At 50.0% G+C, this 27,159-nt stretch overlaps 1 protein-coding gene across 3 annotated transcripts in view; it reads left to right on the top strand.

Annotated features, from left to right (window-relative positions):
- STK40 (serine/threonine kinase 40) overlaps window positions 1-17,301 on the top strand; it is a 41,461-nt gene extending 24,160 nt beyond the window's left edge. For all 3 annotated transcript variants that reach the window (XM_063140424.1, XM_063140423.1, XM_063140426.1), the window contains 5 exons: window positions 4,401-4,516; window positions 8,673-8,817; window positions 8,957-9,076; window positions 12,927-13,011; window positions 14,156-17,301. In XM_063140424.1, coding sequence (XP_062996494.1) covers window positions 4,401-4,516; window positions 8,673-8,817; window positions 8,957-9,076; window positions 12,927-13,011; window positions 14,156-14,374 — 685 coding nt within the window. In that variant the 3' untranslated portion in view covers window positions 14,375-17,301. The remainder of the gene's footprint in view (window positions 1-4,400; window positions 4,517-8,672; window positions 8,818-8,956; window positions 9,077-12,926; window positions 13,012-14,155) is intronic.
- Window positions 17,302-27,159: the final 9,858 nt, after the last annotated feature.

The following is a 27,159-nucleotide window of genomic DNA, read 5'->3' as shown; positions in this document are numbered from 1 at the left end:
CAAACAGTATAAAAACATGATATAAGATACACGTTAAAACAAATTAAAACATACCATACATGATTAAAACATCCTGAAAACATTCTAAAATTTCACTGGATAGGCCTGCCAGAATAGATCAGTCTTTATTGCTTTTTTAAATTCTAAAAGACTGTCAAGTTGACGAATCTCCTCTGGCAGGCCATTCCACAGTCTGGGAGCAGTGGAAGAAAAGGTCCTCTGGGTAACAGTTGTTAATCTAGTTTTTGCTAGTTGAAGTGGATTCTTCCCAGAGGACCTGAGTGTGTGGGGCGGATTGTACGGGAGAAGGCGATCCCACAGGTAGCCTGGACCCAAACCATGTAGGGCGTTAAAGGTAATCACCAACACTTTGTACTTTGCCCGGAAACTAATCGGCAGCCAGAGAAGAGATTTTAAAACTGGTGTAATGTGGTCACCCCTAGGTGTACCGGTGACCAGCCTGGCTGCGATATTTTGGACTAATTGAAGTTTCCTGACTAGGCACAGAGGTAGCCCCATGTAGAGCGCATTACAGAAGTCAAGTCTTGAAGTTACCAGTGCATGCACTACCGTCTTTAGGTCTTCCAACTCTAGGACGGGGTGCAGCTGGCGTATCAGCCAAAGCTGATAGTAGGCACTCCTGGCAGTCGCATCTATCTGGGCTGTCATTTGGAGCGACGGATCCAGAAGCACCCCCAAGCTGCGAACAGTCTTTCAGGGGGAGTGTAACCCCATCCAGAACCGGTTGACACACCTCCAAACCCAGGTTGCAGCCTTTGACAGCGAGCACCTCCGTCTTGTCTGGATTCAGCTTCAGTTTGTTTTTCCTCATCCAGCCCATTACCGCCTCCAGGCATTCATTCAGAGGAGACACACTATCCTTAGCTGACGCTGTTGTCGAAGGCATAGAGAAATATATTTGGGTGTCATCAGCATACTGATAGCACCCCGCCCCATGCCTCCAGATGATCTCTCCCAGCGGTTTCATGTAAATATTAAATAGCATTGGGGAAAGGATGGCACCTTGTGGTACACCGCACAGCAGCTCCTTTTTTGAGAAGCAGCTATCCCCAAGCATCACCATCTGGAACCTGCCCGAGAGGTAGAGCCGGAACCACCGAAGGACAGTGCCCCTGATTCCCAATCCCCTCAGGCAATCCAGAAGGATACCATGGTCAATGGTATTGAAAGCCGCTGACAGGTCCAAGAGTACCAGCAGGGACACACTCCCCCTGTCAATACTCAGGCGTAGATCATCCGCTAAGGCGACCTTGGCTGTCTCAACTCCGTAGCCTGCTCTAAAGCCAGTTTGAAATGGGTCTAGAAAATCTGTGTCATCCAAAACTGCTTGGAGTTGGTGAGCAACCGCCCTGTCGATCACCTTGCCCAGAAATGGGAGATTTGATCCTGGTCGATAGTTGTTAAGATCCAGAGGGTCCAGGGAGGGCTTTTTTTAGAAGTGGCCGTACCACCGCTTCTTTTGAACACGATGGAAAACTCCCCTCCTACGATTCCATGAGAGCATAAATAGCTTGTGCAGTAAGATTGTCAAGTGCATTCCAAAAGATGATAACGAAAAAAACAGATTCAGCAGATACCTGGAATCTAATATCTGCTGGATATTCAGCAGATATATAAAGCATTAGTCCCACTGTAGCTTTAGATGACTGTAGATGACCACAAAATTATGTCTGATATACAATGCTGCGTATTCAAGCAAAATTGTGTGGAACGAGAGCAAGGCATGTGAAACCGGTCAGCATTTGTTGAGTGATGACTTGGTGCAGGAAGCCCCTTGGTCATTGCCAGGGAGGCCCTCATTCATCCAGGGTCATTTCGAGGCAGCTGTTTCTCTGCTCCTTCCTGGTTCGCAGCTGAACGGAGTCGGGTTTAGGTCGATGGAAAATGGCCATTGATACATTTGCAGCTGAAGTGCCTGGGATGCTGAGCTAATCCCCTCAGGGCCTCCATAGCCAAGAAAACGTTGCCAAACGAAATGGAGGATGTTTGTGAGTCTTGGCCATCCTCTGACCCTCGTCCACAGGAGACTCATCGGTAGCCGGCTGTTTGGAATGCTGACCCCTGTTTGTTAGCATTACAAAAAAGCTCCAGTTGGTTTAGGCTGAAGAACACTCCAGCCTGCTGATTCTTCTGACCCCAGAAATTCTTCTCAAAGTCCATTGAGGATCGCGGTGTCCTTACATGCCCCACTGCATTTGTTCATTGAACAACAAAGGTCGTTGGGAAAGCAGCCCTTAAAGGGAAAAGCCTCTTTCAGGGCTGCAAAGTCCTTTGGGTGTTTTTTATATATATATAGCATTTCCACATATATCTCAGATGTGAACCTGACCAAGTTAGCAGTAGTGTGGCTGCTTCTGAGTCAGGTTCTTCCCTCCAGGGTCATTGCAGGGGGAACGGGACAACCCCTCCTTCACAAGTGGGGTGATTTAGACATGACTACTCTTTTTCTTTTTCGTGCAAGTGTACTTGACTTCTACAAGCTGAGTGTTGGGAGACCATTGAACACTCTGATCTGTGTGGAGGGAGAGCCATGGACCTTGATGGATTTGTTTTTTCCTGGGAAAGAATTGATTGAAATAGAGCAGCTTGATAGTTAGAAAAACGAGTACTTCCTTAACCTCTAGTACAGCCTTCCTCAACCTGGGGCGCTCCAGATGTGTTGGACTACAACTCTCAGAATGCCCCAGCCAGCTCTGCTGGCTGGGGCATTCTGGGAGGTGCAGTCCAACACATCTGGAGCGCTCCAGGTTGAGGAAGGCTGCTCTAGTAGGTGTCCTCTGTTCCCCCATATTACACTGGAGCAGGCTGCAGTTCAGCCATGGGTAGGTTTCTTGCTTCTAGGGAATCACTCCCCAGTGCTCCAAGGCATCGGAAACAGCCTCCTTGAAAATGAAACAGGGCTGTGGCAGTTCTGTGTTCCTTTCCAGATGTATTACAAGCACTGTGTGGCGCCCCGTGCTCCAGGCCGGCAGCTGTACCACTAACGTCCACGCTCAAGGAATGATGGCAGGTAGAGCAGTGCTGTGGCTGGTGACTAGATCTAGTTCTTCATAGAATCATAGAATAGCAGAGTTGGAAGGGGCCTACAAGGCCATCGAGTCCAACCCCCTGCTCAATGCAGGAATCCACCCTAAAGCATCCCCGACAGATGCTTGTCCAGCTGCCTCTTGAAGGCCTCTAGTGTGGGAGAGCCCACAACCTCACCAGGCAACTGATTCCATTGTCGTACCGCTCTAACAGTCAGGAAGTTTTTCCTGATGTCCAGCTGGAATCTGGCTTCCTTCACCACTTTCTTCACCACTTTCTTCACCACTTCCTTCTCTTTATCATATTTAATTTTCAAAAAGTTCATGCTTCCTGGTTGGAACATGTAAATGACTTCAGGGGCGGGTAGAAGATAGATGGGGACCTACTGGTACATGGCAGGGTGGTTTGCAATACATCAGCAAGAGTTTCTGACTTCCAACTCTTTGACTATAGCCGTAACAAAAGAGTTTTGTGTGTGTGGGAGGGTACTTTTCTAAATTAGGCTGTAAGAATCCCTGGTTTGTAAGAAGTCAGATGTCGATTTGTACTTGTATATACTTGCATTCATCCCGGCATGTGTGGCTCATGGGGTGCTGAGTCACCACTTTGGGAATGACTCTGCCCCCTGCCACTGTCATGCCCCTGGCTCCGATTGGTGAGCGTCTAGGTCCTGCAAGCCTGAGATCTCCCAGTCCTGAACTACAGAAGGGGGGAAGAAGGCTACAGGGCGTGCCCCAGCTAGACCTTCCCCCCTCCCTCCGCGGGCTGTCTGCCGTTAACTGCCACAAGGGAAGGGTCCCGATGAGTTTTTTAAAAATATGTATTTTATGTGACTTATAAGCCGTCACGGCTTACATATGCCGACTGATTTCATGAAAAAGTATCCAACAAATGTTGTTGTTGACGTTGTCAATAATGTTGTTAATATAATGCCATCACCATATTTATATCCTGCCCTTCTCCAAGGGTCTCAGGGCAGCAAACATGGCTCCCCTGCCCCGGCTGCCTCTATTATCCTCGCAGCAATCCTGTGAAATAAGTCAGGCTGAGAGAGCCAAGGAGTGGCCCAGTGAGCTTCAGGAAGGCATGATCTTCCTAGTCCAGCACTCTGTCCGCTACTGCTCCACAGTGGCTCTCGTTGCTCATAACTACCCATCAGACCAACCCCCCTGAAGCAGAGTAACCAGCATGTGATCAATCCCCTCTTGTGATCCACCAGGCAGCACTCATCTTCAAGTCTGCCTTAAGCTTCTGTGTTGACAACTCTTGGAGTCTACAGCTCCTCCTCTCCCCCACCCCACCCCACCCCACCCCACCCCCGTCAGTCACACGCATTTCCTCCTTCCCTCCAGGACCCACCGAATCACTATCACAAACTTCTGCCTTGGGAAGCACCTGGTGAGTGAAGATGACCTGCTGAAGGATCAACGGGGGAGCCCTGCCTACATCAGCCCAGATGTTCTCAGTGGTAAGTAGCATCCCTTCCTTGAGGCTTGTCATCTGCAGCCCCAGCCTTCCCCTCTCTTCCCCCCCCCCTTTGCCCCAGGGTTTGTGCAGGGTTTCTCTTTCAGTTGTGATCCTGGCCTCTGAAGGAGGCCATGCTGCCCTACCATCCTGTTGGCCTTGGGGCATCTCTTTACTACCAAGAGTGAACCCCTTGTACATCCTGAGGCTCCTCCTCACTTCATAAGCCATCACACGCATAACTATTTAAAGTATTGGATTTATTGCCACAGCATTCTAATTGCCCCTATGGTGAATTTGCTCCTTCACTGACAATCCCACCACTATTCACCATGTATGGGGAATACAATCCTACCTACGTTTGTTTTGTTTTTTTAGCAAATGGTTGTATTTCAGGGCAGGAGTCTCCAACGTGGTGCCTACAGGCATCCAAAAAATTGTTATTCCCCTTTTTTAAAATACACGTACATGGATTTGTATGCAATGCATTGAGCTTTCTTGCAATTATATATAGACTGCAACAAAACTGGACCAAATTTGAAGGTGGCGTCAGTATGCCACCTGTTCAAATATTGAAAGCGTTGTAAGGTCCTCAATCAATTGCATTGTAAGAGGTGAGTGTTTTATTCTTCCAGTGTTGCAATATCAGTCTTTTAGCTTTCAAAAAGGGCACAAAGAAACCTTTAAAAATAATTTTAAAAAGCATGCACATCAATGAATATTAAAGACTGTTTCTGTACAAAATGTATCTGTGTAATAACCTTCCCCCCCAAAAGAAGCAACTACTAGACATTGCCAAAACATGTGTGCACTACTGGCAATTGGCTGAATTTGGCAATCCCTTATTAAAGAGATGTTGCACTATCCAGTAAAAACAAAGCAAAAGTTTTTGCTGAATAAGACACAACTTACAACCCCTAGACATGACAGATGCCAAAGCAGCAACCCACTGCTCAGGCATTTTGTGGTAGTGCCCACAGTAGTTTCTCAGTTTCCCAATGCCCATGGGTCCAAAAAAGGTTTTAATGTCACTCTAACTCAAACTCAAAAGTAGTTCCTTTTCCACTGCCATCACTTCTCTTAGAATATTTCTAAACCTCCTAGTAGCTTGGTATAAGAGGCTTAGGCATAAGATAGTTCATCCTGTCACCACTAGAGACAAGTTGAACTATTAAACAAGTTGGTTTAAGGGATATTTTGTATGTAAGGGGATACTAATATTTACTTCCAGGCTTTCAAAATAATGCTTAGTGACAATTCTTAAGGACTCAAGAGACACTGTTGCTAATGTAAGCCTCTTTGGGTGTAGTCCTATACACATTTAGACAGGAAGAAAATGTCCTACAATTCCCAGCATTCTGCAGCCAGCATTAAACAAGTGAAGCTTTCCCCTCCATGGTTGGCTGGGGGGATGCTGGGAATTGCAAGAGTTTTTTCTGTCTAAAGATGCATAGGATTGTGCTCTTAATGGCTTTTTTTAACCTCAGGCTATTTCCCTAAACCTCAACCCCAGCCTGTTTCACCCATAACCAGGTCCAGCTCTTGGGTACAGTAGTCTTCTGACGCCAAAACTCTTCCTGTTGTACTACTGGCTGCTTAGACAATTGATCTGGTTTGTCGTTGCTGCTTGTGTAACCTTCTTCTGGCCAGATCTTAGAACAGCCTCCTGGCACAATACGGCCACCAGCTCCCTGCTCCTGATCTTCACCAGGAATGTACGGTTACCACATAGAGAAGGAATAGTTTAATATTCAGGCCTGAGCTATTCACTTTCTCCTCAGGTTTCCCCTCATCCTTCTATCGTACACTAACCAACAGACTCTTTCTCCCTCCACCAACTGACTAATTCTCTGTCAACTGCAATTTCCCAACTCCTCTTTTCCACCTAGCTAGAACCCCCAAGAAATCAGAGTCTGATGTTCACCAGAAGAATCAAAATTGAATTTACCTGATCCAGGCCCCATCTATAAATATTAAAGTATCAAATATAAAATTAAAAGCGATCCTCTCTAACTCCTCCTTTGTAGCGGGTCACCAAGGTCTTACTACTACGCAGGCCTTTGACATAGTAACAACGCTAAGACTTACACAGATACCTTATAGCCTCACGTTCACACAGTGTATTTAAACATTACAGAATATTAACAGTTATTTATATACATCTCGTTTCTTCACAGCCACCAGCTTGGATGGCTGTAAAAAGAGATTAGACAAATTCATGGAGGGGGAGGCTATCAGTGGCTACAGATTACCGCCGGTATTGGAGGCAGAGTGGCTCTGTTTACTAGCTGCTGGGGGGCGCTTGGGTGCTATGGATCTCTGGCTGGCCAGTGTGCGAACAGAATGCTGGACTAGATGGGCCTTGGGTCGGATCCAGTCTGGCTGCTCTTACATTTTCTTAGCATCCCAAGGCCCTCCAGAGCCCTGAGGCTGTGGGGTGCCCCTCAGCCAGATCACAGCCTTATTTCTGCATTGCTCCACTTTAGGCATTAGGCAGAACTACAGTTGCCTCAAGCCCCTAGTCCAGTGGGGTGGGAATGGGCTTTTCTTTCTTTTTTAAAATCAGTTTTTTAATTATATGTTTCAACAAAATAAACAAAAAAATCACAAGTGTATCTACATACTTTAAAGGCTGCAGTTTCAAATATTGCAACATTCTTTAAAAAAAGGAGAATACACTAACCAACAGACTCTTTCTCCCTCCACCAACTCCAGCAAAGGCAAACCAGATACCCAAATATAAGTCCATTCGCGAATACCGCCGATATACCACGCTTTCAAATGTTGCTAGTATTGTCAGGTCTTCAATCCATTGCATTATAGGCGGTGATCTTTTACCTTTCCAGTATTTTTTATATCAGTCTTCTAGCAGTCAGGAGGGCACGAAAAATCAATTTATGCTGATCACGTGTTACATTCCAAGATGCAGGTAAATAATTTACGAGAACATGTACATCAGTAAATATTAAAGAGCTTTCCAATACAGTGTTTATCTATATGATAACTTCCTCCCCAAAGAAGGGAACTATTGGGCACTTCCATAACGTATGAATAAAAGAAGCATTAATTGTATGACACCTCCTGCAATTAGCCAAGTTAGACAGCTTATTAAAGAGACATTGTTGCATCCAGTAGACCCAAAACAAACGTTTTTTTCTGAATAAGGCGTAACCTGAGGTCCATAGACATATCAGATACTGGCACCAAAATGGCAGTCCATTAATTAAGCAAAATAAGACAGTCCAATTCCCATTCCTGCTGAATACCTTATCTATCATATTTATTCATTGATAATAAGTATTTGTAAACTCTAATCATGGATCAATATACCTGATCAGCTTCAATAAGTGTTTCCAATAGCAAAGGAGACTCTGAGGTAGCAAAAGCCATTGGGCCGAATCTAGATTTTAACAAATGTTGCAATTGCAAATACTGCCATTCAGCTGTTGCAGGCAAATCAAATTTATCTCACAAAGCTGAAAATAGCAAAAACTCATAATTGATCCAGGGTAAAAATAATTCTGTCTGTCCAGGTCCGCCACAAAAACATTTCCTTTCCAATTTTTAAATCTGGATTTCCCCATAACATCAATTTGGCCTGGGGAAATGTGTTAACCTGTCATTGGTGTGACTTTATATGCCACACGTCTCTAACCGCTAAAATTGTGGAAGTTGCTCTGTCCACCTTAATATTCTGAGAACTTAACGTCATCCATTTGGAAACGGAATTCAGGCAGGAAGATCCCCAGACTGACTAAGGTGGAAAATCAAATCTGAGTGGAAAAGATCAAAATTTGGTACAGGTCAGCAGGTAAGCCCAAGGATATCTAGCAAGATCCAGAAAGCCAAACCTACCTTACTTAATTGTAAATTGCGTCCTTTTCAGATATATTCTAGGTAGAAAGGAACCCCCCAAAAGTTTGTGAAACAAAGGATTCAGGCATTTCCTTCTTCGTGTAGCTGGAAAAAGCGGCGGAGAATGGTGCAGTAACCTTATAGGGTTGGGTAGGCTTCACTGTCTTTCTCAGCAGCGTGCTCTGTGTGCCTTTTTGCTTAAAGAGGAGGCTTCCGCAAAGTATGAGGCCAACCAGCATGTTGACTTTGCCGCTGCCACCACTTGAGAGACCATGTTAATGTGCCGGTACCTCCTATGCCTGCAGGTCGTCCGTATCGTGGCAAGCCCAGTGACATGTGGGCGCTGGGCGTGGTCCTCTTCACCATGTTGTATGGGCAGTTCCCCTTCTACGACAGCATCCCCCAGGAGCTCTTCCGCAAGATCAAAGCGGCCGAGTACACCATCCCTGAGTGAGTGAAAGCAGACCGCCGCCCCCCCCCTCCCCGCTCCTACATACGCCACCGGATACACCCTGAGCTGGCCCAAAGGGCTTGGCATCTCTGGCTCCAGGCCTTTTGTCCCCCCTTAATTCTTGCTGTTCCCCAGCAGAGATGGCCGGGTGTCAGAAAACACGGTGTGCTTGATCCGAAAGCTGCTGGTCTTGGATCCCCAGCAACGCCTGACGGCCTCCGAAGTGCTCGATTCCCTCAGTTCCATAATCACCTCTTGGTAAGTGAGGGTGAGATGGGGAATATGAGGATATGGGTGCAGCCCTGAGCTGGAATGGTGGGGACTTGAACCCCTCTGCCGAATGCGGCAGCTCACCGTTCAACTAAATCTCTGGAGCCTCAGCAAATAACTTGTCCTCTTGCCTGTGCACCTCCTGGCTGGAGTGAAGAGGGCTTCTTGCTTCAGGAAGGGGAACACCTTCTTGTAATTCAACAATTTTATTATTTTCTACAAAGAACAAAGCACAGAAAAAAGGAGGAAAAAGGAAAAAAAGAAAGGGGGGAAAAACCAACGTTACAAAACATCACATACTTAACTAATAATATGATACACTACATCTGATAAAAACACATACACAAAACATAGAAGGCCATACTCTATTTGAGGCAATCTTCAAATATAGGCTGTTGGTTACTACCCTTTAGCCAGCCCAGTGTTATGTAAAAGGACCCACAGATGATATATAGAATCCACAAACAAATAGATAATTCTTTTGCAACTCTTGTATATACTCTACCAGAAATTTCCAGTCCAGTACGAATGCGGTTGTTGATTTTTCTTCTACTAACGCCACAAGTTTCGCCATCTCCGCCAACTCCAAAACCTTGAGCAGCCATTCCTCTGTTGATGGTACTTGTGTCTTTTTCCAGTATTGCGTGTATAGTAGTCTGGCAGCTGTTGTCATATACAAAAACAACGGTCCTCCTTTTTATTTAAGTTGATCATCCATAAGTCCCAGCAGAAATGCTTCTGGTTTCATTTGTATATCTATAAAAAAAATTGCATTAATAAGTGAATCCGAGTCCAGAAGGATCTTACTTTTTTACATGACCACCACATATGGTAAAAGGTTCCTTCTTGTTCTTCACATTTCCAACAGTCTCCCAGACAGCCCCTGTACATTTTTGCTAGTTTTGAGAGAGACATATACCATCTCTACATCATCTTATAAAAATTCTCCTTAAGTCTAGTACTTAACGTATATTTTAAACCTTTTTCCCACATATTTTTCCATACTTCCATTGGTACCTTATACCCAAAGTTTTGATCCCACTTTATCATACATTCCTTTGTTTGTTCATTCTCTGTCCCAAGCTTCAACAATAGCTTATATACCTTAGAGATAACATGTTTGTCATTAGTACATAGTGGGGGAGGGGAACACTTTTGAAAAACGCTCCATGTTTTATTTCTTATGGTCACAACCTCCTTGGCTAGAAGGGCATCTTCTTGCACCCAGTTTGGACCGTGCTGCAGAGACCCAAGTCCAGAATCTAGCTTGAGAAGCCACCTTGACTTACACCACACCTGGATGGAAGAACAGGAAGATCCCACTTGTGCGCTCACAGGGCACAGCCCAGGTGTTCAGGAAGCACAGCCTGTGCACAAACACTGCACCTTCCGTAAGACCTCTTTCCTGCCCCATCCCCACCAGCTCAGAGCCCCCCACATCCATCTGTATGGCAACCTTTCGCCCAAAATGAGCATCATTTTAGAGTTAGAACTGCATTTGCAAATGTAAAGTGATACACATTGAGTTGAAAAATCCGAATGTTGGCTAGGGATGGTCATGGCAACCCAGGAAAAAGATCTGGGATGTAAATGTCAACCCCGCAACATCTATGCTAGGGATTATTAGGACATGGCTGAAAATAAAACTGCCCAAATCATGATCTAGCTATGCAAATCTGTGGCTCAAGCGGACTTGGGACGTTGTGTATCGTTATTGTGCAAACAAAGGCAATCAAAATGATCAAGAACACGCTCAAGTGTGTTCAGAGGAGGGCAACCAGGATGATCAGGGGTCTGGAAAGAAAGCCCTATGAAGAGAGACTGAAACAACCGGGCGTGTTTAGCCTGGAGAAGAGAAGATTGAGGGGAGACATGACAGCACTCTTTAAATACTTAAAAGGTTGTCACACAGAGGAGGGCCAGGATCTCTTCTCGATCCTCCCAGAGTGCAGGACACGGAATAACGGGCTGAAGTTAAATGAAGCCAGATTCCAGCTGGACATCAAGAAAAACTTCCTGACTGTTAGAGCAGTACGACAATGGAACCAGTTACCTAGGGAGGTTGTGGGCTCTCCCACACTAGAGGCCTTCAAGAGGCAGCTGGACAACCATCTGTCGGAGATGCTTTAGGGTGGATTCCTGCATTGAGCAGGGGGTTGGACTCAATGGCCTTGTAGGCCCCTTCCAGCTCTGATATTCTATGGTTCTATGATTCTAAGAGGCTTCAGCAACTTCCCTGTGAGGAAAGGTTACGTGTGGGGCTTTTTAGAAAAGAGGCAATTAAGACACGATTGAGGTGTATAACATTATGCACGGTGAAGTGAAATCGAGGAGAGAAATGTTCTTCTCCCTCTTAATACTAGAACCTGAGATCATCCAATGATGCCTAATGGTGGGAGATTCAAGGCAGCGAAAAGGAAATATTTCTTCACCCAGCCCGTAATTAAAGTATGGAATTTTCTGCCGCTTGCTGCGACGACAGCCGCTTAGATGGCTTTCGAGGGGGTTCATTCAAAAAGAAGAAGGCAGTAGTGTGAATGATTCAATATATACAAAGTGCCCAAAGCACACAATATACATACAGTGATGAATAGTAACAAATAACCTTATTTATTTACAATATATAACGGATGCATATCAGTTGCACGGCCGTTAATGGCCAACTACCATTTGTCCAACAAAACTGTGCAAGAAAAGTGCTCCTAAATAGTAGTCACTTTACAATAAATGTTATTTCCGTATATGATATACAAAATCACAGTCACAATTATTTAACGTAACACAGTGCTAATAATGACATCAGATGAATACCCTTGCTCGGAACTATATGCTCATAACTTAAGTTGATAGATTTTTCTGTGATGACAGTGTATCTTTTCCAACAAAATTTGTTACCCGTTTCAGCGTTTGTTCTGATGAAGCTCTCGCGCAAACAGGAATAATAAACCGCGGAGACCTGTCGCGTAAAGTTTTATAACGCATATAAGAACAAGAAAATAACCAATATAACCTTCTGTTATAAAAATATATGTTTAAAAGGGTATTCATCTGATGTCCTTATTAGCACTGTGTCATGTTAAATAATTGTGGCTGTGATTTTGTCTATTATATATGGAAATAACTTTTATTGTAAAGTGACGACTATTAAGGAGTATATTTCAAGGGGGTTCGGCAGATTCATGAAGAAGAGAGGCTTCTCCGTGTTTGCTGGCCATGATGGCTCTGTGGCCCTTCCAGGATCAGGGCTGGCCCGCCTCTCAAATGCATTTGCCAGGGCATAATGGCAGGAGAGGGCTCCTGCCCTGGTGTGCTGCTTGTAACCTTCCCCGAGCTGTCTGTGGGGAAATGGCGCTGGGCTGGATAGGGCCAGCGGGCCGGTGAGGCTCTTTTGTGTAGACTCCATCCTGGCAAGTCCGAAGTGGCATGTGCCCAGTGAGTGCCCACCGTTCTTCCTCCTCCCCTCGCGGATGCAGAAGCAGCCGTAATGACCTGTGCGCTCAGACAGCTTAGATGGCCTTGCTCCACCACGAATACCAGCCCTGCAGTACCTGATGCAGGCCATGGCAAGCCGCATCCTCTACTGCAGCGTTCCTCAACCTGGGGCGCTCCAGATGTGTTGGACTGCATCTCCCAGAATGCCCCAGCCAGCTGGCTGGGGCATTCTGGGAGATGCAGTCCAACACATCTGGAGCGCCCCAGGTTGAGGAAGGCTGCTTTACTGGCTTGTGCCCCTGTGAGGGACGGGTGCCGGGGGTTGAGGAGCACTCTGCCAGCAACTCGGGCACAGCTTGGCCTGAGCAGGGAACCCTTCTCACCCCCACACTGGTCTCTCCTGCAGGCAGTCCATGTCGTTGCTGAGCGGGCCCTTGCAGGTGGTGCCAGATATAGATGACCAGATGGGCCATCCGGAGAACGCACACGAGGTAAGGGGGAGGCCTCCTAAAGGGACCCTGCCAGCAAATGGTGGCATGTGGCCTGCCCTTGAGAGAGGCAGGCTGCACGGCCGGACTGGAGTTTGTAGAAGTGACTTTCTGTGAGGAGAGTTGAGCAGCTCAGCCAAGCGCTGGAGCCCCATCCCCGGCCGAGGGGGCAGAGGAGTCTCGCCCAGCCCGGCTTCTGGCGTTTTGCCAAGCGCTGCTTCTGAGCTCTGCTTCTAGAGCAGCGATCCTGCTGGTGTGCATGTCTGCGTAGGCCTGTGTATTTCCAGCGGAAGCCGTGATGGCACCAGAAGTCTGGTTCCCGATGCAAAATGGAGGGTCAACGCAAGCGGTTGTTCACAGCTGGCGGGAAACTGCAAGGCGCAGGAGAGAGAGAGAGAGAGCTTCCTAACAGCGTTAGGGAAGGGGAAGTAAACATCCCATGCAGGAAGCCTGTGAGGTGGACACGTGTTTTCAAATTGCATCCTGCCTTTAATGTAGCTTCCTTAATCTCAAGGCCTTATTAGGAGAGACCTCCAGCCCAAAGTCTGTCTGCTTCTTCCAAGTCTGAGGTCTGACTCTCAGGTGGGCCCTGTTGTCCTGTTCTTCCACCTCAGGCCACCTCTCACCTCCTGGTCTCCACCTGCCCTTCCTCTGGGTCCCGGCTCCTGAGCCCACTGCCTATCCACCCTTTCCCCTTTAGCGGCTGTCTCCACCAACATGCGTATGTAAAACAGAAGAACCTCCCCAGCGTGGGTGCTTGAACTCTGAGGGGCAAGGCTGTGTTTGGGCCTGTAGACAGAAATGGTCTTGACCTGGGCCGGGCTGTGAAGAAGACCCGGGTCCCTTTGTTGCAGAGAAACGGGCATCTCCTTAACGCTTGCTCCTGTGCTGTAAGCCTGCTGCTCTCCATGAACCTGGGGTTCTCAGGACTCAGGTGGTGCATTTGTGGGAGGGGCTGAGTCTCCGTGCAGTAAAAAAGCATCCTGCGTTTTGAGCTGTGCCCAAAAGTAGTGTGCTGTGCGTCTGCCGGGTTTCCAGCGCTCCCGTGGCAAGGCAGAAGGGCCTGGGGGCGGGGCGGGGCGGGGGGAAGGCCACGGCTCCGGCACTGCGACCTTGCCATGGCTAACAGGATCTGTCCTTTCCACAGGCGAAAGTGACCGAGGAATGTTCTCAGTATGAGTTTGAGAACTACATGAGGCAGCAGCTGTTGCTCGCCGAGGAGAAGAACACCCTCCACGACGCCAAAAGCTTCCTCCAAAAGCGGCAGTTTGGGAACATCCCTCCCGTGCGGCGCCTGGGCCACGATGCGCAGCCCATGAACCCCCTCGATGCGGCCATCCTCGCACAGCGCTACCTTCGGAAGTAGCTCCTCGGGACCGCACGAGCCGCCCGCCCGACACGGCGCGACAGCAATAGCCATGGCCGGGATCCCCCCCAACGTAGCAGCCTTCCCCTGTGCGGTGAGCACTGACAGGCCTCACCTGCTGGGGTTTGGTTTGCCCCAAGAGGGCCCGGGGGAAGGCAACGGGGGAGACGGCCGGCTGGCGGATTTTAACTCCAAACTTAGACAGCTGATTTGCTTTTAATCATGACTCTGAAATCTACCTCTGTCTTTTTTTAACCACACTGTTCTCTGGACTGAAGCGAGGAGCGTTTCTGGCAAAGGTTGCCCCAACAGGCTTCTTTTCTGACGCAAATGTTGGACTGCAGAGACCACGTGGGTTGCGTTTTGCTCCATATGGTTTGAATAAGCTTGATCATTCTTTTTCCCCTTCCCTCCCTCTGGGTTTCATGGAATTAACTCCTTCTTGGACCCTCTCCCACTCAACCCTCCTCCTCCTCCTCCTCTGTGTGTTCTATTTTAATTTAACACCTGGTCTGAATCGACTTTCCGCAAATGTTGACGTCGGACCCCAGTGTGGCCACAGGCTGAGTCGGCTTGGCGGTGAGCGTGTCGAGGCATGGAGCCGTGGCTCCCACCTTGGGGAAGGAGTTTCTTCCGGGGCCTGATCCTGGACGCCCAGACCTCCTTTTCCCAACCTCTCAATTATTTTGGATTTCCTGGGAGTTCTGTTTGTTTGTTTGTTTGTTTTTAAAATGGTAGCTGATGTGATGTTGCATTAATTAATTCTGTGGATGTCTCTCTTGCCCCCCTCATCACAGTGGTACGGCTGAAGGGATAAGTCTGTGATAATGTGAAAGTTTCCCCCCTTCCCTCCTGACCAACCCTTTCCCCAAATGCCCCTCGCCCACAGATCTCTCTCGGGCTGAGAAAGGCCTGCTGGGCTCCCCTTTCCTCGTTGCTGTCTCTTGCCATTGGCACCTCATCACGGTGCCGACACGTAGGCCCAGGTCCGGAGGGTCACGCTCCCCTGACGACAGGTTGCAGTGTGACCGGGCAGCGGAGTTTCTGAGCCACCTTCTTTGAACTGGGCGCCTCTCTTGCCAGATAAGCCATTCTCAAGCCATCGCTGTCCAGCCTTCCCTTCCTCTCTTCCCTCCTGCCCTCGATCACCTTCCCAGAAGTGTCTCAAGCGCCAGCCTGTCTCCTGGCCAAAGGATTTGGTGCCTGTGGCCGCCATCGTGGCATCCAGTAAGGGGCCTTGTCACGAGGCTTTCTTGGCCAGGAGCTCTTCATTGCCCCTTCAGGGGGAAACGCTTGGAGGGGGGGGGGGCGAGCGCTGAAATCCTCAGCACCATAAGAGAGTGACTAACTTCCTGCGTGAGTGTGAGAACACGATTGAAAAAAGTGCAAGCACAGGTCTCCGTATCCGAAAGCTGGCTTTGCCAGGCCAGGAGTGCTTTTCTGCTGACATGAACCGTGAAAGGATTCTGGAATTCAAAGCGCGTCTGGAAATCCTTGTTTTAAAAAACACCCCCCTGTGTAAACTCTCCTGAAGGGCCTCCAAATGGGAGCTGCAAACCAGGTGGAGCCGGGCACCAAGCAGAACCGGCCTTGGCCAGGCTCTGCCAGGTAAGGGTGACCTAAGCAGCCTTTTTTCTCCTCTCTTGCTGGCTAGGGGTAGAAAATGAGGAGTGTCTCCGGGCCGTCCTGAGGTCTTGAGTGCCCACCCTCAGCGCAGCCTTGGCCAGGACGTGCAGCATCAGTGCGTCTGCCATTGCGTTGTTGTGAAGGAGCAACAAGTGTCACCTCAGCTTTGCAATCCAGCCTCTGGTGGAAGCTGGATCAAAACGAACACTAAACAGCCAGCAGCATTGGCTGGGGTGGGGGGCAGTCAATGTGGCCATTGGGCTCCCAATTAACAGCCTACCTGTAAGGCAAACCTCTCCAGGTGAGCCAACAGGTTGAGGTCCCCTTGATCTTGTTTCTCAGGGCACAACCAGCATGGTGGCTTTAAGGGCTATCACTTGTAGCACCATAGTAGCCCAGAAAGCACAGGGCAAGAAATCCCTCAAACAAGGAGGCCTGCATTCCCCACTCCAAACATGAGTTGCTCATCTTGTCAGCTAACCAGTGTGTAGCAGCACTGCTTGGGCCAGGCCAGCACAGGCCAAAAGGAGCTCGTGGGCCACCTGCTTAACGACTGAACAACTAGTTTTTTACACACACACACACACACACACACACACACTTCACTCTCTGTTCCACCCACAGCTTTCTGGCTGATGTGTTCTAACAATGTCGGGAGTGGGGCACGGCCAGCAGAAGATGTGAGATGATGGGGAGGGGGCCGCTCCAGGTGTGGGCTGGCCCGCACCACCACTTCGCTTAATATGCAAGGTTTTGTTCCCCACCTGTTCCCTCACAGGAAGGGTCTTCCCTTAGGCCTGGGTGTTTCCTATGGATTGTGCAGAAGGATGTGTAAGTAGCCATCATATGAATCATTTGAGAGTTCAGCTACTTTCTGTTCCTCTCAAGAATACAGGCAGGGCGGACCTGAAACCCCCCCCCTCTTCTCTCTGCCTTCCCCATCCCATATTTAACTTTTTCTTCCCCAACATAGCTGGCTGTGTGTCTATATTAGTCTTTACCCCATCCTCGAAAAAGATAGCAATACTCCACTGATTGTAAAGTTGAGTGTTCCACCCATCTGCTACATCATGATGAAAAACAAACTGGAAGAAGATGGAAAGGAAACTGGGGTGGGGTGGGGGACTTGGTGGGAACTGCTGGGTTTTGTTTTGGTGGATTACAGGCTGGGTGAGACACCAGAGACAAATATCCTATTGTAAAAAAAAAATGCAAAGAGAATTTGTATAGAGACCTATTTTTGTATTACACCCAACTATTCCTGCATGTCAGCAATAAAATTTCATAATGTAGAACTAAAATCTGTATGTCGGGCAGTGCTGGCTTCTTCTTTGCTAGGCTCTGTGCGCCCTCAGCCATAATTCCACAGAAGCAGGGTGTTTGTTTTTAGTAAAACCTTCTAGTCCTGCTGCCTGTGAAGGTGTGCTTGAAAGCAGGTAGGCAGAACCTGCTGACATCTTGGAAGCCAGGTGGAAGCAGAACCATGAGACCCAGTAATCCAGAAGGCAAGGCAACAGCTCCCGGCTTGCAGCCTGCCCTTCCATGGCTAGCAAAACTAAAATGAATTACACGAGTAGTGAGGAACACTGGTTCATTACTCATAGAATCATAGAATAGTAGGGTTGAAAGGGACCTATAAGGCCATCAAGTCCAACCCCCTGATTAATGCAGGAATCCGACAGATGGTTGTCCAGCTGCCTCTTGAATGCTTCTAGAGTAGGAGAGCCCACAACCTCCCTAGGTAACTGGTTCCATTGTCGTACTATTAACAGGAAGTTTTTCCTGATGTCCAGACGGAATTTGGCTTCCTTTAACTTGAGCCCGTTATTCTGTGTCCTGCACTCTGGGAGGATCGAGAAAAGATCCTGGCCCTCCTCTGTGTGACAACCTTTTAAGTATTTGAAGAGTGCTATCATGTCTCCCCTCAATCTTCTCTTCTCCAGGCTAAACATGCCCAGTTCTTTCAGTCTCTCTTCATAGGGCTTTGTTTCCAGACCCCTGATCATCCTGGTTGCCCTCCACTGAACACGCTCCAGCTTGTCTGTGTCCTTCTTGAATTGTGGAGCCCAGAACTGGATGCAGTACTCTAGATGAGGCCTAACTAGGTCCGAATAGAGAGGAACCAGTACCTCACACCAGGTCAAGCACTCTGCTACTCTTTGCGCAAAACATGGAAATGTCTTTGGGTTGACTGGTAGTTTGGGTGAAGAGAGAGAGAGAGAGGGGATGCATCTCACATCTGGATGAAGGCATCGCTCCCACCACCAGAGGAGAATCTCGAATATGTTTGCCATCCCCCCCTCCAAAAAAAAAACCAGTTCCATGCCCCTCTTAGCTTTGACAGTCAGGCATGGCAGGGACACTATTGTTTACCTGTTGCCCTTGTCTTATCTAACACAGTTTGGTTTCTAAATTCCTCTGGTGTTTTTGTGGTAGCTAAGCTTCTTGAAAAACACATTGGCTATTTTACCTTTCTTTACTATTGAGTAAGGCAGTCTCTTCTCCCAACTATTTTACCCGGGAGGGCAGACAGTAGTCCTCAGCAGGGTTGGCCCAGCCAGGGCAGCCCTTGAGAGATCTCTTCCGTCTCCACTGAGTGGGAGGAGGCTTGCCGCTCCCACAGCAACGGTCTCTGCCCAGATCTCTAGCAAGCCGTCTGATGAGAACTACTGACAAAGGAAGCTGGGGGGGGGGTGCCCATGTGAGCGGGCATTCCCAGCCCAGTAAGGCCCAGGTGACATAGCAGCTGTCCCATAAGCTGAGAGTGGCGGACTTGAGAACCAGTCCTGTGTCATTCTTACAACAACCCTGTCAGAGCCAGTGTGGTGTAGTGGCGAGAGTGTTGGATTGGGAGTTGGGAGACCGGGTTCTAGTCCCCACTTGGCCACGAAAACCCGCTGGGTGACTTTGGGCCAGTCACAGACCCTCAGCCCAGCCTACCTCACAGGGTTGTTGTGAGGATAAAATGGAGAGGAAGAGGATTATGTACGCTGCCTTGGGTTCCTTGGAAGGAAAAAGCCAGGATATAAATGTAATAAATCTTGGCCCTGTGGGGAAGAAGAAGGACCGAGGGGACAGGAGCAGGCAGAAGTAACATCGGGGCCTGCTCCTGCTGGACTCTTCCCCCCCCCCCCCACAGGGCAAACTGCCATCTTGGCCCTGTGGGGAAGAAGAAGGACCGAGGGGACAGGAGCAGGCAGAAGTAACATCGGGGCCTGCTCCTGCTGGACTCTTCCCCCCCACACACAGGGCAAACTGCCATCTTGGCCCTGTGGGGAAGAAGAAGGACCGAGGGGACAGGAGCAGGCAGAAGTAACATCGGGGCCTGCTCCTGCTGGACTCTCTCTCTCTCTCTCTCTGTCTTTCTTTCTCTCCCCTCCCTCCCTCCCTCCTTGACTCCTTTTCCTTGTGTGTCATGTCTTTATTAGATTGTAAGCCTGAGGGCAGGGACTGTCTTTTTTGCTAAGTGTAAGCCGCTCCAAGAGCCTTTTTTGGCTAAGGAGCGGGGTATAAGTATGATAAATAAATAAATAATAATAAATAAATAAATAATAAATAGGCTAGCCCAGTGAGCACCCTGGGCGTTTGAACTTGACCGTTCCTAGTCGAAGGCAACATAACGCACCCATGCTGGCTCCAAGCAGGGAAACGGATGGAAAGGATGAGCCCCCTTCCCCGGGGCAGCCCACTCTGGCTCACACCGAGGCAGGCAAGGCGAAAAGCCAGGCAAGGCAGGTGCAAGCTCCGTCTTCCGTGGCTCAGCCCCAGTCCTTCGCTGCCTCCTGCTACTGAGCAAGAGCAGCAGGCTGGAAGGTCCGTTCCCCCGGTGCTGTGCATGGCCCTCTTTTTGGCACCAGGGGGCACCTGTGGGTTAGCCTCAAAATGCAGCCCGGCCCTCCAATCCTCAGGCCCTCCTGCAGGAGCAGCGGCTGGGCTGGGCGCTCTGCCCTCTGCAACCTCCCAAGAAAGACGGCGGGCTTGGGGCAGTTTGGCTACGCGGCTCTAGCCACCGGGAGAGGGACTCTGGGCTCTTTGTCGCCTTGATCCAAGGCCCCTGAAGCAGCAAGGGGTGTTTCTCACCTGTTCCTAGGTGGCCCAGGCCCTCCAGCACATGGCGGCCTGAATAAGGGACCCCAAAGTAGAGTTGGGCAAGCTCAGATCTGTAGAGGGTCATGGCAGTAGCCCAAATACTATTGGGGGGTTGGAGGTAAGTTTCTGTTCCTTATTCCAGCTGCTCATGCAACTCTGAGTCCAAGGAGTTTCTGGGAATCCATTTCAGCCTTGTGACTACGTGGGATTCCCAGAGCTCAGCAACAGATGTCCAGGCATGAAGGAAGAGAGGCTGCCATCCTGGAGTGGGGCTAGGCCAGCATCAGGCTTGTGGGATCTGCTTTGTTTTTCACTTGGACCCAGAGGTCCCCTAACCAGCCAGGTGCAAATCAGCAGCCAGGAAGGTGGGCACATAGCAGCGGGACAAGAGTGCCTCTGAGCATGTGCTCAGCCCAGGAATTGAGCACCAGAACCAGAGCTCATGCAAAACTGGATGAGGCTTTTATGGTGCCTCGTGTATGGATTCTTTCAGGGGTTCCAGACAGCATTGTCTTCCACTTGTAACCCTCCTGTGGTTTCCCACCACTACTTCTGTCTTTTTCCGAAATGCAGAAAATCTGCTAAGGAAAAAGAAGACGGAATGGCTGCCATTACACATAACTCCTTACGCATAACTGCCATTCTGGCTGTTAGTGTAAGGAGCTCTCTATCCGGAAGCACCCACTATTTTTAAGCCATTGGGTGACAGAAACCCTTGCACATCTACTGCAAATCACCCAGTAGAACCTGAATTACCTTCTGCCTGCTCTTGCCCTAGAAAGACAGATGAATGAAACTCTCCAGTGTTTTGGGGATGCTTCTCAAGTACCCTGCATAGCTCCTGCGCTTTCTCACCACTAGCACTTGGTTCTCAGTGTCTGGGTTCACCTTCTGAGCATGTGCAGAGTGCATTTCTCTCGCCACCAGGTAGGCCCAGCCCTGTTCCCCCACAGCTGGAAGCAGCGGCAAGGCATCCAGACAGGAGGAGAGGGTGGAACTCCAGCAGAATTTCTCTTAAGAAATTAACCTGTGACGTTGCAGGGGAAGGGAGTTTAGGAAGATACTGGCATGGGGAGGGGGCAGGAAGTATGTATTTCCAGACAGGGGGCCTTCCAACGAGTAATGGTGGATGGAGTGGTCCTTTCCAACTCTTGCTGGGACTAATTCCTGCCATCCTTTTCCCCCTTGTTGAAGCTGCACACCGAGCTATTGTACTGAACATGTTGGGAAAGAGAACAAGAATATGTTGAGTAAACGTGAGGGAGGGAGGGGATGAAGGGTTAAATCCAAAAATTTCAGATAAATTTGGGGCGGGGGAAAGAACAGCTGATTGGAAAGATGATAAATAAGATGGTGGGGGAATTAGGTGGATGGATTATGAACAGCGTCTGGCGAGGAGTATTTCAGCAGCAATTGCTGATCATTGGCTAGGAAGCAAAAGGAATATTGGCCGTCAGTTGGCCTAAAAGTGCTTCCCCTTGGCCGAGATTTGCTCTTCCCTGCCGGGCCGATGGCTCTTTGCAAGCCTCCCCATGGATGCAAGAGCATGAGATTTGGGAATGTCTGAAAGCCGCATGGAGTGGGTCGGGGGAAGACAGCTGTGGTTTCAAGGGCTGGATCTATCTAGGCAAGGAGGCTGCCTGTTGTGCCCCTGAAGGAGCGCTTGTCATTTCCTGAGAGGGATTGCTTGCTGTTCATATTTCCCACTCTCTCTTTCTCTCTGTTCATTAGTAAAGTTAAACTAACAGGGCTGTTTCAAACCTTTATATATTTAAATTTGAATGCTTTAACATTCCCAGACAACAATATTGCCTCCCCTCCCCCCCAAAAAAAATAGTCTCTTTGCCAGAAGAGACTATTCCAGATGGATGGTTTCTCCCCATTTTTCTTCCCTTTCATGTGGGGTTTTAATACATCTAGCCTAGATAGATAGATAGATAGCAAGACAGCTAGCTAGCAATGCTCATTTTTTTCATGTTGACGGTGTCCAGGTGCCTGTGCGTGTTGCACCCAACCTAAAGCAGGTTAGAAATCATAGCAATTCCGCATTCCATGCTCCCCAAGGCTCCCTGCCTGTGCGTGGATGGAAGGTGGGGGGGGGGAGTCCTGGCCCCACACAGCCATTTCCTGTTGCTCAGCAACTTTAATGGGAACCAGGCCCCATCTCTGTTTCTCGTTACATTCCCCGGCAAGAGGACGGAGCAGGGGGAGGGGAGGGGAGGGGAGGGGAGGGGAGGGGGGGCTTCCATGGCAAAGGGGTTTCGCGTTGCCCTCCCAGCGGCCCTGGTCCCAGTTCATTCTGATTTCCTTGCCCAGGTGAGTAAGGCACGGAGGGGCAGCCTTATTTCTTCTCTCCCCAGGGATCCTGGCAACTCAGCTCTCAGCGCTGGGTAGCCGCGAATGTGTTCTGCGCTTGGCTGGGGGCTCAGTACCATTGTTCACAAACAGGATTGCTGCGCCAATTGACTCCACTGTGGGGAGGGGCAGCCATCTAGGCCCGGTGGGTTGTTCCTCCACGTGCATGCTCAGCTCCGCATGGCCAGCCTCCTCCTGACCACTGGTGGCCCTCCGGTGCCGCCCTTCCCTTCCCCAGGGCTCAGTGTCTAAAAGGAGACTTTGCCAGGGTTCAGTCTGACCCTGCTAACCTTGGCACGAGGGGGAAATGGTATTCCGATGTGCAGCAGTTGGTGGCAGTGACGATGGCGATAGAAAGGCGTTCTGCACCTATTTCGTGGCATCTCAGCTACTCGCTTCATGTATTCCAGCCCAGTGGCCCTCAGGTGGTATCCTTGGGCAGCTGCGTGAGTCCTGCCAGGGCTAATGCCTGCCCTGAGTCCCCTTTAATTCAGCACTCTGAGCAGCACTGAGCGGATGGCTCCAGCTACCTTTTTAATGACCCACAATGCCCTTGACCTATGGCTGCTTCGGGGCATTGCAGGGAAATAAAAGGGCGGCCAGAGCCAGCAGCTCAGCACGGCTTCATAAGACCCATAGGGGACACTACTACAGACCCCAGGGGAGACCTTGGAGGGAACCCTCAGCCCTGGAGCTGGCCCTGCGGAAGGCCTGAAGGAAGGCTCCAGGACCCAAACTGCTCCGCTCCACGCGGCCTCCAGACTGGCTCCTTCAGCCCTGTCCTGCCTCCAGGGTGTGCTGGGAGCAACATGAGCACCAGAGTTCCCATAGCGCTGCGTTGTCCTCCTCTGTCCTCCCCAAATTGCGCTGTTTCCACGGCAAGATCGCACGGTCTGGATTTTGGCTACACAAGCAACGTAGGCATGCGCAAGGGGTGTCCCGGGTGTGCCCAGGCACACCCTAATGTCTCAAGCAATAACCGTGGAATTGAGGGGTCCATAGGAGGGTCCATAGGGGGTTCTAGATGCAGTGGAAATGGCAGGAGCAAAAGGGAATTGCTCTGCTGGGAACCTCTCTGGCAGGAGCCTCATTTCAAACAGGCCAGGAGGAGGGGCCCCCAAAATAATGTCCTTTATGAATAAAAATAATGTCCTTTATGATCGAGCATTCAATAAATGATCGTTTTTTCAAAAAATTCTCTGGGTGCACACCCGAACGACATGTGCTGTGCACGCCTATGACAAGCAGCCCTGGCTATTTCTGGGCTTAGATGGCACAAACCTAGCCCTCTAGGCAACCTGTGACCCTCAAGGTGTTTCAGGCTACAACTCCCATCCTCCCTTACCACTAGCTATGCTGGCTAGGGATCATGGGAGTTGTTGGCTAAAACAGCTGGACGGCACCATGTCACCTTCCTGTGCTTTTAGCTGCGAAGTGGAGCGTTCTGGGTGTGCTCAACCGGCATGCCATGATCGGGTGGTTTGCCTGTACCACCAGCTGCAGAGACAGTCCAGGGGCTCAAGCAGATGTGAAAGGGATCGTGTGGAGGGCCTTCCGTGGTACGATGCTGCCGGCAATGTCCTTTTTCTTGACCCTGACCAGGGCCAGGCGGGCACTTGGTATCCTGCCCTGGTTTGTTTCTACAGCATCACCAATTTGCAGGGAGCATTACAGACTCTCATGAGCTATAAGGGCTAAATTTTGACAATGGGGGAAAGAAGAGAGGCCAGGCCCATAAAGGATGCCCTTCAGCATGGCCTTCTTGCAGGCAGTGGCCCCGTGGTGATTACATTCCCCTTGTGTGATGTCTGCCAGGAGCGTGGCCGGCTGGTCGTGCTGACCCACCAGGAGGCTCTGCGTCTCCTCCAGCTGCTGCAAAGGCTTATGCCCCCACATCAGGGCTGCCAGCTGGCTGGGAACAAACTGCACCCACCTGTGCTTATTTATTTATTTATTACATTTCTATACCGCCCAATAGCCGGAGCTCTCTGGGCGGTTCACAAAAATTAAAAACATTCAAAGTATAAAACAACAGTATAAAACCATACTATAAAATACAATAGAAAAGCTCAACCAGATAAAAACAGCAGCAATGCAAAATTACGAATTTAAAACACCAAGTTAAAAATTATTTATAGACTATTAAAATGCTGGGAGAATAAAAAGGTCTTCACCTGGCGTCTAAAAGCATATAATGTAGGTGCCAAGCGAACCTCCTTAGGGAGCTCATTCCACAGCCGGGGTGCCACAGCAGAGAAGGCCCCTCCTCCTGGTCGCCACCTGCCTCACTTCCTTTGGCAGGGGCTCACGGAGAAGGACCCCTGAGGATGACCTTAGGGTCCGGGCAGGTACATATGGGAGGAGGCGTTCCTTCAGATAGCCTGGTCCCAAGCCGTTTAGGGCTTTAAATGTTAATACCAGCACTTTGAATCGGGTCGGACCTTGACTGGCAGCCAATGAAGCTGGAAAAGGACTTGCATGATGTGGTCTCGTCGGCCAGTCCCTGTTAGTAACCATGCTGCCCTGTTTTGTACCAGCTGAAGTTTCCGGACCGTTTTCAAAGGCAGCCCCACGTATAACGCATTGCAGTAATCCAAACGAGAGGTTACCAGAGCATGGATAACTGTAGCTAGGCTATCTCTGTCCAGATAAGGGCGCAGTTGGTATATCAGCCTAAGCTGATAAAAGGTGCTTGTGCCTCTAATGGCATCAAGGACATTTCGTTCACCACTTGCTGCATTCCAGCTGCCATTGCTCAGCCTACAGCACAGCTACATTTGCCTGCTGAAAAGTTGGCAATCCAGATTGCTCACTTTGCTGCACTCCCCGTTCTTCAAGCTTCTTGACTTTGCTTTAATCATTAACCAGATGGTTGGGAGCTTCCAGGGGTAGTGCGTGGGCTGGGGGCAGGAAACTCCAAAGAGATCTGGGGCTGACTCAGGGCCCGTTCCCATTCGTCTGGGCTCACCACGTCCTCATTGATGCCAAGGCCCCTCACTGTCCATCAATGCTAGCAACTCTGAGGCCCTCTTTGTGGAAATGAAGCCCCGCTGCTTAACAAAAGCCACCCCACCCCCACAAAGAAAACGCTGAGCCATCAGAGTTACCAGCCCCCCCCCCCTTTGTCCTGCAGGCACAGCCAGGCCCATCAGTACAATGAGGAGATGACACTGGGGACAACCCAAGCCCCCCCCCCCCACACACACGAACAAGAGGGGAGAATGTAAGCCTACGCGGCAGGGCCTTGCTATTTACTGTTTTACTCTGTACAGCACCATGTGCATTGATGGTGCTATATAAATAAATTATAATAATAATAATAATAGTGCCCCTTATTTCTCATGGCTGGGCGATGTGCCTTGCTTCTCCTGCTCATTGTCCAGAGCCCGGGGGTGGGGGTGGAGGGCTGTGTTTGCTGGAGCTGGCCTGGCTCATCTCTGCTGATGTGTCGCATTTTTTGAATTTCTCTCTTCATCCTTTGGGATATTTCTAGGAAAGACAGGATCTGGCTGCCCTGGCGTCTGCTCCCCCACTTAGGCTGGCCTGAGCAGCTATGGCTCTCGGTCCCAGGAAAAACGCCATCTGCCCAGGCTTGCTGCTGCAGAGGAGAAAAGCGAGCATGTCCCTGGGGCCAAGCCATCCTGGGCAGCCCTGCTGAGCTCCGTGTTTGGGAGACAGGAAATGCCGCCGGAAGGTAGACATGTTCCAGCCCTGTTGCCACCCCCAGAAGGCTGAGGCTGGTGACTCAAAGGGGCGCCCTCCAAGGCCCCTGCACCCAAAGCTCCACGGTCCCTCTGTTGACCCATCAGTGAGAGCAGATGGGGAACCAGCCCTAGCTGATCTCCTGGTTGTCTGAATGTGGGGCCTGGTCCCCAGGTTAAGGACACTGCAGATGTGAGGCAAGAAGATCTTGCATTTTGAAACCTGGGTTTGAAAAACGTGCTAAAACCAGAGATCTATATGTTTTGGGGTTTAAAAACAAACTAGGCTACAGCAGGGAAAACTTCCCCAAGGGGCAGTCCAACCACTACCCCCCCCCAAACCACACCTTGGGGCACACTGTTCATGGCTTTCTCCATCTGTCCAGCTGGGCATTTACCCTCCCCTTGCCAAAAAATGGGCTCCTCCCATTTTGGGTGGGCTGCCAGGGCGCCACCACTTAGTGGCAGAACCAGGAGAGGTGCGAGTGGCAGCAACGCACCTCTGAGCCCTGTGCAGAGAGCAATCCCCACCCTCCCCTAGTTGGGACTAAGGGGGGGGCAGGCCCCCAGCAGCGCCTCAATTGCAGCCTTGGGCCGCTGGCTGCCCCTGGGGCTCAGGGCCAAACCGGAGAGGCCAACAGAGCGGCTTTCTCGCCCTGCTGACAGAGGGCTGTTTTTCTAGCCCGGCTGTGCAAACACACCCAGGGAGTTCGGATGCCAACTCCAGCCCAGCCTTGGGCGGTGTGTGTGTGGGGGGAAGGGGGGATTCGACGGAGAGAGGGGCTTTTGTGCGGGCCCCTTTGATCCGCCCTGCTTCCAGCGGACCGAGAGGGCCTCTCCGACAAACACCGCAGGCCCAGGGCGAGCCTTTTCCTCGGGAACTTTCCAAGGGCTGGCCCTGGCAAGCCGCGCGCTCCGGACCAGCCTCTGCCTCCTTGCCAGCGGGCCCTCTGCTGCCCCGGGGGTCGTGGCCCGCCCCATCCCGGACCCGGAGGAACAGGAGGCCCTCTCTGG

This window comes from Elgaria multicarinata, chromosome 13 (genome assembly GCF_023053635.1).
Source record: "Elgaria multicarinata webbii isolate HBS135686 ecotype San Diego chromosome 13, rElgMul1.1.pri, whole genome shotgun sequence".
NCBI lineage: Eukaryota > Metazoa > Chordata > Lepidosauria > Squamata > Anguidae > Elgaria > Elgaria multicarinata.
Note: the sequence above shows the minus strand (reverse complement) of the source record. Positions and strands in the feature narration are given on the sequence as shown.